At 42.7% G+C, this 14,542-nt stretch overlaps 2 protein-coding genes across 3 annotated transcripts; both read right to left on the reverse strand.

The window, feature by feature from the left end:
* Positions 1-9,148, reverse strand: pgm2l1 (phosphoglucomutase 2-like 1). Its single transcript, XM_030152389.1, has 14 exons — positions 8,775-9,148; positions 7,387-7,554; positions 7,179-7,285; positions 6,849-6,933; positions 6,683-6,766; positions 6,214-6,410; positions 5,952-6,141; positions 5,742-5,839; positions 4,156-4,336; positions 3,986-4,079; positions 3,780-3,909; positions 1,811-2,000; positions 1,602-1,735; positions 1-1,513 (listed from the first exon to the last, which is right to left on the reverse strand). Exons 1-14 carry the CDS (start codon positions 8,883-8,885, stop codon positions 1,411-1,413), a joined length of 1,872 nt encoding a protein of 623 aa, XP_030008249.1. The 5' UTR covers positions 8,886-9,148; the 3' UTR covers positions 1-1,410.
* Positions 9,149-10,118: 970 nt separating this feature from the next.
* lipt2 (lipoyl(octanoyl) transferase 2) lies at positions 10,119-13,349 on the reverse strand. 2 transcript variants are annotated; one of them, XR_003937135.1, is made up of 5 exons: positions 13,274-13,349; positions 11,916-12,249; positions 11,702-11,828; positions 10,424-10,818; positions 10,119-10,351 (listed from the first exon to the last, which is right to left on the reverse strand). XR_003937135.1 is itself a non-coding variant. In XM_030152425.1 (4 exons), exons 2-4 carry the CDS (start codon positions 12,228-12,230, stop codon positions 10,589-10,591), a joined length of 672 nt encoding a protein of 223 aa, XP_030008285.1. In that variant the 5' UTR covers positions 12,231-12,249; positions 13,274-13,349; the 3' UTR covers positions 10,121-10,588. The 2 variants fall into 2 exon arrangements, 1 of the variants encoding a protein (XP_030008285.1); XM_030152425.1 differs by having other exon boundaries at positions 10,121-10,818.
* Between the last annotated feature and the right edge of the window lie 1,193 nt (positions 13,350-14,542).

Here is a 14,542-nt window from a genome sequence, read left to right on the forward strand (position 1 = left end):
TTGGATTTTCAGAGCTTTATTGGCACAGACCAACACGAACAGCTGAACACAAAACCGACAGAGCGCTCACTCCATCCTGTTTCCGATGAGCACGGTGAAAACGAAAAGCTTCAGAGAGACGCGAGCAGCAGCTTCAGCTTTTGTACGAAAATAAACAAGGAGCTCTATGAGCCTCCAGCAGGGGGCGCTCACATAAATACAAGTATAAAAATAAATATCATGGACGGAGTGTGAGGGGCGCAAACAAAAACACATTCCACCTTTCTACCGAGTCCGTGGAAGATCAGTCACAACAAAACGCATTCAGAAACAAGGAAAAAATAACAAGAAAAACCTGATCAAACTGCCTCAGTCCCAACGTGGAACGATCGACTTCACAGCAAAATGAGGATAAAGAACTACATCAGATCTAGACAAACCTCCTACACAATCATTTAGTTTCATATTCCATCACGTTGGTCTGGTTCTGGAGAATCATCATGTTCATCCTCATCTTAAATAAAGGATGGTTTCACTCTATTCGTCCTGAAAATCCTCTAATTTGTCACAATTTCTCTTTTACATGAAACTAGAAACATCAAATAGCTGTAAAACGAATAATTAAAAGATGAAACTAAATAAAAATGAATCTAAAACATTAAATGAAATGAATAAAATAAGTTGAAATATTCATGAGTTTCTTACAGATACTGTGTAAAGTTTGTAGTCTTCATTTACCCTGAACTTTAACCTTTGACCTCCAGTGAACGCCTTCAATTCCTCCACATACATACCTGAAGACCTCAAAGCTGCAGCGCCACCCTGTGGTCGAAACACTTACTGAACATTTTCACATGTTTCCATCAACTTCTGCTCATGGACATATGAGGGTGATGGGTCAGGGTAACCATGGTAACCCCCTATCCTGAGCTCTGACACAGGAGTGAAATGTACCTTTGTCAATCAACAGAACTGGTTTCTGGTGCAGTGGGTCCGCTCGTGGATCTGGATCTGGATCTGGTGCTGATCCGCTCTGGAGCCATTTTCCATCCGTACATTTACATTCAGTACGTCAGTCCAATAACACGTGACCCCCTGTGGACAATACTGGACCTGAAGACTATCTAATTAAACCCCAGCTCAAACGCTTTAATGTCGCCTGGAAACGGTTTTCACATCTGAGCCGACCTGTCGTCATGGTAACAGCGGTTTTGTTGTTCCTGATCTTCCACATTTGGTTCATTTCTCTTGGAAGCGTAACAGAACATCTGTTTACACTCAGTCTTTGGTTGGATGCCGCCATTTACCCATCAGGCTTTGCTGTTGGTGCGGAGGTGAATATGTTTGGTCGAAACTGGAGTGAAGGACGACGGGATGACCTTTGACCCACACACAGCGATGGTCAATAGGAGGACACACAGGAGGTGGAGCTTAAACGGAGCGGCGAATCAGGTTGTTCCTCTCGGGCTCTAGGAACTCGTCGACCAGAGCGAAGGTGACCTTCTGAAGCTCCGCCTCCAGACTGGACGCTTCACTGTAACACAACCACATGAGTGAGGCCACACCCCTCAGAAGACACACATTACATCATCCATACCTGACTGAGGCCCCGCCCCTCTGACCTTTCTCCTGGAGCTGCACAGAACTCGGTGTAGTATTTGATCTTGGGTTCGGTGCCGCTCGTCCTCAACGTGGCGACGACGCCGTTCTGCAGCGTGAAGGTGATCATTTGACTGCTGCGAGACACGGGCAGAACCTGCAGACGACATGCGGCGGCGTTAACACACCCAATGATGACAGAAGAAGACGTGTGGTCGTGTCTGCGTCTCACCGATCTCAGGTCTGGTTGGCTGCTGTCGTATCCTGTGGTGACGTCTCTAACGTGGACGATCCTGATCCCGCCACACGTCTTTGGATACGAACCTTCGCCGTCGAAGTTTCTGATTCGGGTGAAGATCCTCTGGATGGTGGGCGGGTCCTTGCAGACCACGTACGATGTTTTAGAAATGTGGAAACCATAGCTGGAACAGAAACATCACATACTTCAACATCAACACAGTACCAGTACTAATACACACAGTACACCCAGATACCGCTCCAAGTACTAATACACACAGTACACCCAGATACCGCTCCAAGTACTAATACACACAGTACACCCAGGTACCGCTCCAAGTACTAATACACACAGTACACCCAGATACCGCTCCAAGTACTAATACACACAGTACACCCAGATACCGCTCCAAGTACTAATACACACAGTACACCCAGGTACCGCTCCAAGTACTAATACACACAGTACACACCAGATACCGCTCCAAGTACTAATACACACAGTACACCCAGGTACCGCTCCAAGTACTAATACACACAGTACACCCAGGTACCGCTCCAAGTACTAATACACACAGTACACCCAGATACCGCTCCAAGTACTAATACACACAGTACACCCAGGTACCGCTCCAAGTACTAATACACACAGTACACCCAGGTACCGCTCCAAGTACTAATACACACAGTATTATCTGATTTCAAATGGAACTCATCCATCTCCTCAGTGTCTTAGATTGGAGTGTGCTGCCATCTAGTGGCCAACTGACCACATGAAAGTTCTCTGAATCTAACTGAACCCGGTCCCTTCGGTCACAGTCAGATCAGGGTCGATAATCAAATGAACCTAATCTGGATTACCATACCATACCATACCAACTTTATTTATAATGCACTTTAAGAACTTTACAGCTGGCCAAAGTGCTGTACACAAAAAGTAAAACAAGAGATCAAATAAGTAAATAAGTAAAAACAGTGATAACACAGGGTGCAAAGCAGGCTAAGAACAACAAAATACAACCATCATAAAAACAAAGACAAATTAAAATCTAATAAAAACAGTATTATATATACATATACATACATATACATACATATATATATATATATATATATATATATATATATATATATATATATATATACATATACATACATATACATATATATATATACATATATATATATATACATATATATACATACATATACATATACATACATATACATATATATATATACATATACATACATATATATATATATATATATATATATATATATATATATATATATATATATATATATATATGTGTGTGTGTGTGTGTGTGTGTGTGTGTGTATATATATATATATGAAGAAACATGTCACTCACTGATTAAAAGCCAATGAGAAAAAGAGCGTTTTTAGTTGTGATTTAAAGACAGGCAGAGACTGAACCTGTCTAAGATCTAAAGGTAACTGGTTCCACAGTTTTGGGGCAACAACAGAAAAGGCACAGTCCCCATGAAGCTTCTTTTTTGTTTTTGGAACCATGAGCAGCAGGATTCATTTATTCTGATGGACTTTGTTCTGCATCAGATTTACTTCATAAAACCTCTTGTGTCATGTTCGTCTGAGGTTTGGGTTCAACCTACAGGAGACATAAGGGGGTCTTTAAAGGACCGACAGTTCTTCCTGTAGGGGGCGCTACAACCGCTGTCCTGAACCACAGAAGAACAACAGACCTGCTTTATACCGAACCGACTGTTCATCTGTAGATTTCGGATTAAACATGTGCATGTGGGTTTCAATCAGGACGGTTACTTCCTGTTTGATGCTGGACAGAGGCAGTGATTGGCTGATGACAGTGATCACATGACTAAAAACAGTCCAACATTCAACAGTTTGGTTTTGGAGACCTCAGTTTCAGATGTTGGAGGTTCTGGCAGAACTCTCCAGACTTCGGTTGTTGCTTGTCTTACGTCTGGTAGATGTTGTGGAGCTGCTGGTTCAGACTCAGGTTCTTGCTGTGCAGATACGCCGCCATCTCAGCCACGACAGCGGCAGAGCTCACCCCGTCCTTCTCAGGCACCATGCTGCCACACAGGAAGCCTGCAGACAGAACCCAGGGCACATGACGACGCCTGAAGGTGAAGAAGACGCAGGTCTGGAGTAAAACCGGTCTTACCGATCGACTCCTCAAACGCAAATATGACGCTGTTCCCGGTTTTGGCGAGTTCGTGCATTCTGTTCCCGATCCACTTAAACCCCGGCAGCGTTTCCTGTTCAACACACAGACGTTAAATATGTTAACCCTCAGGAAAAAGCTCCGCCTCTGAGCGCCGTTTAGACTCGTACCTCGAAGTTGAAGCCCTCGATGCGAGCGAACGCCTGGAGGATCTTGGACGACACAGTGGTGGCCAACATGTAGACGGACCGAGTGTCTGCAGGGTCAGGATGGGCCTCCTTCCAGTTGAAGAACATCCACCAACCGAGCAGAGCCGCCAGCTCGTTACCACTGAAGACCTTCCATCCACACCTGGAGAACAGGGACGGACCGGTGACCACGGTAACCATGGGTAAACACAGGTTAAATACTGGGTAAACACGGGTTAAATACTGGGTAAACACAGGTTAAATACTGGGTAAACACGGGTTAAATACTGGGTAAACACGGGTTAAATACTGGGTAAACACGGGTTAAATACAGGTTAAATACTGGGTAAATACTGGGTCAACACGGGTTAAATACTGGGTAAATACTGGGTAAACACGGGTTAAATACTGGGTAAACACAGGTTAAATACTGGGTAAACACGGGTTAAATACTGGGTAAACACAGGTTAAATACAGGTTAAATACTGGGTAAATACTGGGTCAACACGGGTTAAATACTGGGTAAATACTGGGTAAACACGGGTTAAATACAGGTTAAATACTGGGTAAATACTGGGTCAACACGGGTTAAATACTGGGTAAATACTGGATAAACGCGGGTTAAATACTGGGTAAATACTGGATAAACACGGGTTAAATACAGGTTAAATACTGGGTAAATACTGGGTCAACACGAGTTAAATACTGGGTAAATACTGGGTCAACACGGGTTAAATACTGGGTAAATACTGGATAAACGCGGGTTAAATACTGGGTAAATACTGGGTAAACACGGGTTAAATACAGGTTAAATACTGGATAAACACGGGTTAAATACTGGATAAACGCGGGTTAAATACTGGGTAAATACTGGGTAAACACGGGTTAAATACAGGTTAAATACTGGGTAAACTGAAGATACTAATGATCAAGGGTGTCAAAATCATTTTAGTTCAGGTTCCACATACAGACTAATATGATCTAAAGTGGATCAAACCAATAAAATAATAACATAATAACCCATAAATAATGACAAATCCAAATTTTTCTCTTGAAGTGTAAAAAAGTCAAATTACATGTGAATTTTTACATTTACAAACTGTCCTTACACAAAAAAGGAGAATAATCTGAACAAATATGAACAGGCCATATTCTGTCTGTTATTAAATGTTGTGTGTTTGTAGATCCACTGTGATCTGTACATTATAATGAACATGTATAAATGTTGAACTTGCACTTATTTTTTAAAGATATTTCAGGTTGTTTGTGTTATTCATATTTTGAAGGAAAATTTGTAGATGTAAATATTTTTACAATGTAATTTGACTTTTTTCACTGTTGTTATTTTACTGGTCAGACCCATATTTGGGCTGAATGTGAACATGAACTAAAAGGTGTCTGACACCCCTGGTCTGATCGGAGCCCCTGGTCTGATCGGAGCCCCTGGTCTGATCGGAGCCCCTGGTCTGATCGGAGCCCCTGGTCTGACACTGTGGAGACTCATTCCTGACAAACTGCAAATCCAACCACCTAACAGTACTGAGGTTCAGGTCCAGGTCTACATTTACCCCTCAGACTTCTCAGCGACGGCCAGGCGGTCCGCGTCTGGATCCGTTGCCATGACAATACCAGCATCTTCACGCTGAGCCAGAAGAAGAGAAAGCTCCTGGAAACAGAGACGTGGACATCATGAACCTGGAGCTCAGGACACGGATCTGAGGACGAGCGGGGCCTCTGAGGACCGGGCCCTGAAGATCCAAGGACCAGGTTCCACTCACCAGGACGGACTCGCCCTCCTCGGGGTTTGGGCAGCGGACGGTTGAGAAGTTGGGGTCGGGGTCTTTCTGCTCGGGGACGGGGATGGGTGGAGGGAAGCCGAAGTTCTGGAAGGCCTGCTGGACGAAGACATGGCCGACACCGTGGAAGGACGAGTGGACAAACTTCAGAGGACAGCGGCGGTTCAACTCCCTAAGAGATACCGCTCTCATTAGGCCCCGCCCCTATTAACCACTGAGGCAGCTGTTGGGCTCCACCCCTTACCTGTGGAAGCAGAGTGAGGTGAGCTCGTCCATGTAGCAGCTGTTGATGTGGCTCAGAGGGTCGGTCCTCAGCGAGCAGCGCTGCACCAGCTCCTCATCCCAGCAGGAGGCGCTCCAGGGCTCCAGCTGCTCCTCGATGCACCTCAGGATCTCCTTGTCATGAGGCGAAGCAATCTGAGCGCCGTTACACCAGTACACCTGCAGAGGGTGCCACAGCAGTGGGTTTAAGGGTCCACTGGGGCCTTAACTCACACAAAGCATGAACGTGATTCGGTCGATGGAGTCAGGCCTAGAGTTAAATGTCTGTGGTTTGACTCATGTCCTTATATGGATGAGGGAAGGAAATACAAGGACAAATGGTAAAGAGAGAAGGGAAGGTACGAAAACCACAAACCAACAGAATAAATGAAGACACACAGCAGTGGAACCAGAGGAGCAGAAGTCACTTCTTCTTCTCCGCACTCACTGACCTTGTATCCATTGTCCTCCTTGGGGTTGTGCGAGGCGGTGATCATCACTCCGGCCGCCGCTCCCAGCTTCTTCACAGCGTACGGCTGGAAAAGAACCAACAAATCCACTGAGCTGAAGTCAACACAGTGTGCTGTGACAGGAAATGACATGTTACTGCTTCCTCACCACGTAAGGCGTCGGCACGAACGTAGAGAGGAGATGAACGGGAACATCTCTGCTGAGCATCACGGCCGCCGAGAGCTTCGCTAGACTGAACGCAGAAGAATGTATAAGCACAGAAACATGACGATACATGAACACAGAAACTGACCATAAGGTGTCTCTACTTCTAATGTAAGCCCAGCTGTTGTGGTCATGTGAGTCTTGGTACGACAGTGATGTGTATTCTGGTGTTGTTACGCATCGCTGTGATGCCTGAACACAGTCACTACAACGCCTGTCACAGTGCACCATTTGGGCGTCTCAGTGCTGAGTGTTGGGGCGTTGTTCCGTTACCGTTCGCTGCTACAGCCACTCTCTTCTTGTCCTCTTGTGTCAAAACCGATGACGACTCCTCGGCTGCTGAAGTCTGTGAAATACCTGAACAGGTAAGAACACAAACCCTGCAGACACCAAAAGGAAAGACTCCAGGTAAATACCTCACCCAAGTGGTCTACTGACCTGGTTCCATTAGTCTGGTTCTACTGGGTTCTACTGGTCTCACCTGTGTGGACTGGATCACAGTCAGGTCGTTGATCCGGTTGAACCCAGCGCCCATCGGGGCTCTCAGTCCAGCAGTCCCGAAGCTCATGCGGCTGCAGAGTCTGGACCTCAGCTCATCATGTCGACCTGCTGCCACCAGAGAGTCCACCTGGGCCCGGGTCTGAGGGTTCTGCAGAATCCACCAAGAACATGTCCAACAGTACAGAGAACAAACCATGAGAAAGGACTGTGAAAAGGTTTTAAATCTAGTTTAACCACTTTTAAACCTGGGTCCATGTGTTTGGTACTTAAATGTGTTTCAGTGTGTGATCCAGATCCGGATCCAGATCCAGATCAGAACTTTAACTGGTTTTAATGTCGACTCCATCTTCATTTGAGTCAGTGTCATGTTCCCTGAACACATGGAAACACAACACGTGTGTGTGTGTTTCTTTTCCAGGCAGTGACATTTACAGCACAGGTCAACGACGTGCGTGACCTTTCACCTTTAATGAACACACAGCTCAGAGGTCAGAGGGTTTATGGACTGGATTCAAATTAAAACACTGCTGACATTTAAAACTTAAAGCTTCACTCCATACATCAGGACCAAAGACTGGGTCCTGCACCAGGACCAGGCTGGTGGAGAACCAGGGACCAGATCCAACATCAGACTCCCAGACCATCTGCACCACCTGATGTTCTGCAGTAGGTCCAGGACCGGAACACAAACCACTCAGGGGTGGATGTGAACTGGATCTGGCTCAGTCTGAAGTCCAGGTGGATCAACTCTGACCCAGTGGATTAGCTTCTGATGGATTGGACCAGATTAAAAACTACTGAGTCACGGTTACATTTAATCTACTTATCATGAACTAATCCTTATAACCAGGGTTCAGGTCCACACGGATCCGCTGTAGAACCCAGGACTCTATTTACAACCAAAACCATTTAACGTCCAATTCAAAGTGGACCCTTTACATCATGATGTAAAGCGGCACTGGGTGTGTTTAATAACTGGGTTGGTACCAGTAGTAGATTCGGCATGGACGGTTTCATTCCATGTGTCTTCATACAGATGGAATCGGATCCTCTGTAGGTGGAATCGGATCCTCTAGAGGTGAAATCGGATCTTCTACAGCTGCTGCTCCTACATGTTCCTTCAGGTTTAACAGCACCATGAACACCTTCATTAAGTCGAATTAAACCAAATACTAGACACAACATGGACATAATGTTTGCACCGATTCTACATTAACAGGCCAGTGATGAATAAAACGCAGACTTCTCCACCTGTTCTTTCTAGACCTGTTTAAAATCTGCAGTTTCTCGGTAAAACGCTGTGTTTTCCGGTGGAATCTGGTTCAACGCTCAGGTTCGGTTGTGCTCCGACGTCCGGCGGACACTCACCTTGTCCCAGGTCAACCACTGATGCACGGCCTTGTCCAACACCGGGTCGCCGGTGCTCTGGCACCGGGGGTTAGCGTTCATGTCCCCGTTCAGCTCGTAATCGTCCCCCATAGTAAGTGTCGGAGGTGCGCTAAGGCCGGGCCATGTCCGGGCTAACGGCTAACGGCTAACGGCTAAGCGGAGGCTCCGTCCGCTCCCCGGCTCTTCAGCCCCACACTCATGTCTCTACTTCGGCTTCTGAACTATAACTTATCACCAGGCTAATGTTAGCCCCGAGCCCGGTTACATAACCCAGAATAAACAGAAGTAAAGTTAGACTTGACATAAAAACGAAACTTCAGATTTAATTGAAGTGAACACACAGCGCTTCCGGTCCTCTTTCAAAATAAAAGCCTCTACTGTGTCATGTATGTGAACGCACCATTACTCCTAGTATAGTTGGTCTTACCTGTTTTCATCGTTTCACGTGCTACGTCTTTGTTCCACATATAGAAACATCGTCCTAAGTTAGAAGTTTTTGTTTGGTGTTGTCCATTTTATTGATTATTTTACTCATATTTCTTATTAATATTAGTACCCCGCCCTCCGAAGGGGAGGTAAGGGCTATTGTTTTTGGTTCAGTTTGTTTGTTTGTTATCACTCTAGAAGCAAAACTACTGGTTGAATTCATACCAAATTGGGTTTATAGATTGCCAGTGACCCAGAATAGATGTGATTACATTTTGGGAACAATAGGTCAAAGTTCACATTTTTTAAAGGAATTTGTAAAATCTTTTTTCTTCTTCTCCCATTTACTTGTAATTGGTGAAATTTCAAATGTCTATAAAAACATACATTTTGTTTCAATTTACTTCAAACTTGGCACATATATAGAGGCAACTGATATGCTGACATCAGCACACACATAGACATGATGACATCAGCTGGACTGATGCCAAAATAAGCTACAAAATCTGTGAGGGGTGGGGTTTGTTGTGTCTGGAACCACTTGTTTTAGTTTTATTTACTTCTTACTATGTCCAAACAGGATCCCAATAATTTGTTTGCAAAAACTACCAGAAAAGAATTCCATGTATGGTTGACGTAGTTGGTGAATAAATGGGATCCATGTCTATGGAAGCAAATCTGTCTCATCAGATTTTGAATTATAAAAGCCACTGAATTTTTAGTACTGAATTTTTTTTTTGCACTGAAATTAAGTATCTGAATTTTTTGTCTCTGAATTCAACTATGTTCATAAATCTAGAATAACAAAAAATTCAGAGGCAAAAATTCAGATGTAAGATGCATGTCCATATAAAAACCACAAGGAGCTTCACCCTCCTCACAGACCAAGTTAAAGATGTTTCATCACTTTTCAAAACACTGAAAAAATGTGATCTTTAATAATAATCTACATGTATAGAATAAGGTTGTCACACAGAAAACATTAAGTCATTTCATTTATTTTTCAATAACAGAAGCTTCATTTTAATCACAGTGAAACATTTTCACTGAAAAGCTGTAAAAGTCCACAGACATCCACATCTATGTGGACTAATCAGGTCCACAGTCTGATCCGGTCTCACACTGAAAACCTGTAAAACACGTAGATCTTCAGATTCTGGCTCATCGGGGTCAGAGGTCACCAGAAAACATCTGATACTGACCTTGAGAACCCGGTTCCAGACTGAAGTGGATCCTTCAGGGTTAAACATCCATGTCTGGTTCCACACGGTTCACCTTCAGCCATGGGACGACCTCAACAACACAGGTCTCCGAATATGACCTCTGACCCCAGGCTGAAGCCACAGTCGCAGATCAGACCTGGTTCGTCAGCCGGTCATCTTGCCATCTTTCAGCTCACAGTTGAATCTGTCCCTGAAGGCGTCCAGTAGATGTGGGACAGCCTCGTCCACGTCCACGTCTCGGTGCAGCTCAGCGCTGAGCGATGTCACGCCTTTACCTTCGATCCCACAGGGTACGATGTGTCCGAACCACGATAGGTCGGTGTTACAGTTCAGCGCCAGGCCGTGAGATGTGACGTAACGCCCACAGTGGATCCCTGCGACAAGAACATGGAACCGTCACTGTCCGCTCAGTCAGAACCCCGCAAAAACTAAACTACACCTGCAAAAAAAAGGAATGAATTAGAGGAAATGTGAACATTTCTGTACCTTATAGAAGTAAAATGTCAAGAAACTGCTACAGAAACATTAGTTTATCATATAACGACCAGACTGAAGTGTGTGGTTGCTATGGTGATTCATGCCACATTTGTCAGTGAATCATAGACACTTAGAAAGTCTTCAATCAGAGGCTTCTGAACTTCAGTTGGTTCCTATTTTGGGTTTCGTGTAAACTGTGAGAAAGTCGTGGATGTAAACCGTGAGTTTTAGTGGATTTGAACAGAACGGTTTGATTCCTGATTGGTTTAATGGTCAGGTGGATGGAACTCCTGTCACTTTGAGGCTCATAGCTCAGTTTCTGTAAGTCACTGGGCTTTGGGGTTCCACAAGGTTCAGTCCTGGGCCCTTCGTTGTTTATTTTTACAGGAACAACTTGATTATCTACAACTTGGTCTAAACACAGAGAAAAAAACCCTCATATTTTTCACTGTCTCAAACACAATAAGACCAGACAAACAGAAATTATGGAAACAAAAAATGCTCATCCAGTAGAGCTGGTTTCTTCGTTTAAATATCTGCGGCTTCCTAAGTGCTGAGAACTTGTCTTTGAAGGAACACATTCTGTAAGTTATCAAAAAGCTGAAGTTGTTATTGGGTTTTTAATATAGAAACGAGATGTGTTTCTCTTTTAATGTAAAACAGAAATTGGTGGACTTGAAACTACCGTCTGCCGTATCTGAACATGTGTGAATGTAACTACGGTAACAGGACTGTGATGATCCACCATAAACCTGCTGAGACCAGGATGTGGTTCAGTACCGATGGCACAGATCTTGTTCTGCCCGACCCAGACTCCGGTGTGAGGAGACGTCGATGCTTCAATGCCGAACCTCCTGCAAACCGAGATGATGGTCTTCTCCAGCTCACAGACGTACCAGCGCACACTCTGAAAGGACAACATACAAGTAAAGACCAGGAAAGACCAGTTGAGACCAGCTCAGACTGACTGAGACCAGCTCAGACCGGTTCCCACCTTCTTGAAGCAGCCCAGGTCCAGGACTGGGTAGCAGACCAGCTGTCCTGGTCCGTGGAAGGTGATCAGTCCTCCTCGGTTGGTCCGGTACACCTCAGCCCCCAGCAGCCGGAGCTGGTCCAGCTGAGCCTCCGGGTATGGTTGGTTCCGGATCCCTGTTGTGTAGACTGGAGCGTGTTCACACAGTAGAAGGGCGTTGGCCGGACCAGAACCGGACCGGTGCCGGTCCACGTAGACCTGCTGCAACTGCAGAGCCTCCTGGTAGGACCGCAGGCCCAGACGGACCACGTTCACCACAGGTCGATGGTGCTGCATCAAGACCGGGACCACGATTCTGAAACGAAACCAGAACCATTACTATTATTATTATTATCATTATTATTATTATTATTATTATTATTATTATTATTATTATTGTGTGATTATGAATTGATATAAATATTATAATCTAAAATGCATATTATAATATGATTACTTGTTTATTATTATCTAATATTACTACTACTTTATTATTTATTACTACTAGTACTTTCTAATGTGCAACTGCCTGTTTTTTACTACTGTTTTTATAGTTATTGTTATTGGTATCTCATGTTATATTTCTTATATATGTATTCAGTTCCTGAGGGATCAATAAATCTATAAAATTCTATTTAATCTAATCTCAGATGTTGACGATTGAACTCATCCTGTTTGTCAATCTCTATCCAACTCTTTAAGCTTCTGTAACAGGACACACACACACACGTTGTAATAAACAGTGATGATACGCAACAACATCAACTGCTTGAAGTAAAGTCACAGATAAATGTCTGTGGTGAATGAATGTTCCTGTTTCTGTGACACTGCGCACGTTACATCTCAGGATGCGTTCAAGGACCGAGCGACACGATCAGAGAAACAACACGACCTTCAAACACGTTCGCATGTCTGTGAACATACAGTGACAGTGACATAAAACAGCTTTTTAAGTGAAATGGTGACAGTTTTCAGAGTTGTATCATGTGAAAACATTGATACTTAGATCCTGCGTTGAATAATTTAAAGAACATAAATCTTTACATTTTAGGAGATTAACTGATGCATGAACTGTTTCACACGGACACTGAATACATTCACATATTTAATGTATTTATTTATGTATGTATGTATTTCTCCAAATCTGTTCGTTGGTAAGTTAACTTTCTTGGTTTTTCTGAAATATTAACGAAATAATTTTCATTAAATTAATGGGTTTAGAACGTAAAAAACTGGGCGGAGCTTTATGCTTGACCCTCCGAATTTTTTTTTTAATTTTATCAAATTTGTAAGACGATTCTTTTTTTTTTTTTAAAGAAAAATTAAGCCTTTAATGTTACCTGTTATTGGTTGGACTTCGGCTGTCAGGACGCCGCCATCTTGTTCCGCGAATTCTTCTTCGACAGTAAATAAACCGCTGTCTACTTCCGGTGTGCACCGCCACCTGTCGATAGGAGGGAGGGCAGCAGATTACCTCCACAATAAACCCGTAACATGGAATAATAATAATAATAATAATAATAATAATAATAATAATAATAATAATAATAATAATATTATTATTATTAAATGTGTCATTTAACTGATATTCATCAACATAATTAGAGGAAAAAACTAAACTAATAAGGTAAAAAAAAAAAAAAGCAGAATCCATAAATAAATACACATTTAACTGAAGTTAAAGATAAGATTCAAATCTCCCACAAACTCCTAAACCCACAAACATTATTTTATTAAAATGTGAAACAGAATACAAAAAAATGTGAAGGACTTTGTTTTAATTGAACAAAAATGACAATATTGAATACATTTCACTGAATATTTGAAATATGTAGGAAACAGAACAATATTTTGTTAATTAATTTGACTAAACTGGCAAACCACAGTTGAAGAACACATAGTTAAATCTACAACCATAAAATAAACACATTAATGGTGTTTAAGACTCGTCATGTTGCCCTTTAACATTAATTTCAGAGAGTGATAAAATGTTTTTAATTTTACCATTTTTTTCCACTTAGAAAACTAATCATTTCAACATTTCACTAATCAAAAAAGTGTTAATCTTTTGGGGATTTTTTACATAATGATCTCATAGTTGTGCTTTATCATGTAGGTTTTAACCTTTAATTTCCCCTCATTATTGCTGTTGAAGAGTCTGGAGTAATATATATTCTTTTAGTCATTTTAATATGTTTGTTTAAATCATTTTATCTTCTTTTACAGTCATTTCATGTTATCCATGCTTTCTATTCCTACTTGGATTTCCCATTGTTTCTTCTGTTTTCTTCTGTGAGTTCTATGCATTTATATGAAATATACTGAATCTGTCTTTGTGGATCAAATACACTGTCACAACGGGGGGAAAGAGAGGACTCAAATGCACGGTACTGAGGAGAAAAAATTAAAAATTTATTTAACAAAAAATGAAAACAGCACAACGGAAAACCTAACACCAAAATCTAAAGCAAAAAACAGAGTCCATAAAAAAATACACAAAACCTGAGTCAGAGTCCGTAGAAAAGATGAACAAATATCCAGGTTATGGAGAGAAATGAACCAGCGCTGCATGGCTGCAAACCAAAGCCTTAAATAGGCTAGAGATAATT

This window comes from Sphaeramia orbicularis, chromosome 13, assembly GCF_902148855.1.
Source record: "Sphaeramia orbicularis chromosome 13, fSphaOr1.1, whole genome shotgun sequence".
NCBI classification, from domain to species: Eukaryota; Metazoa; Chordata; class Actinopteri; order Kurtiformes; family Apogonidae; genus Sphaeramia; species Sphaeramia orbicularis.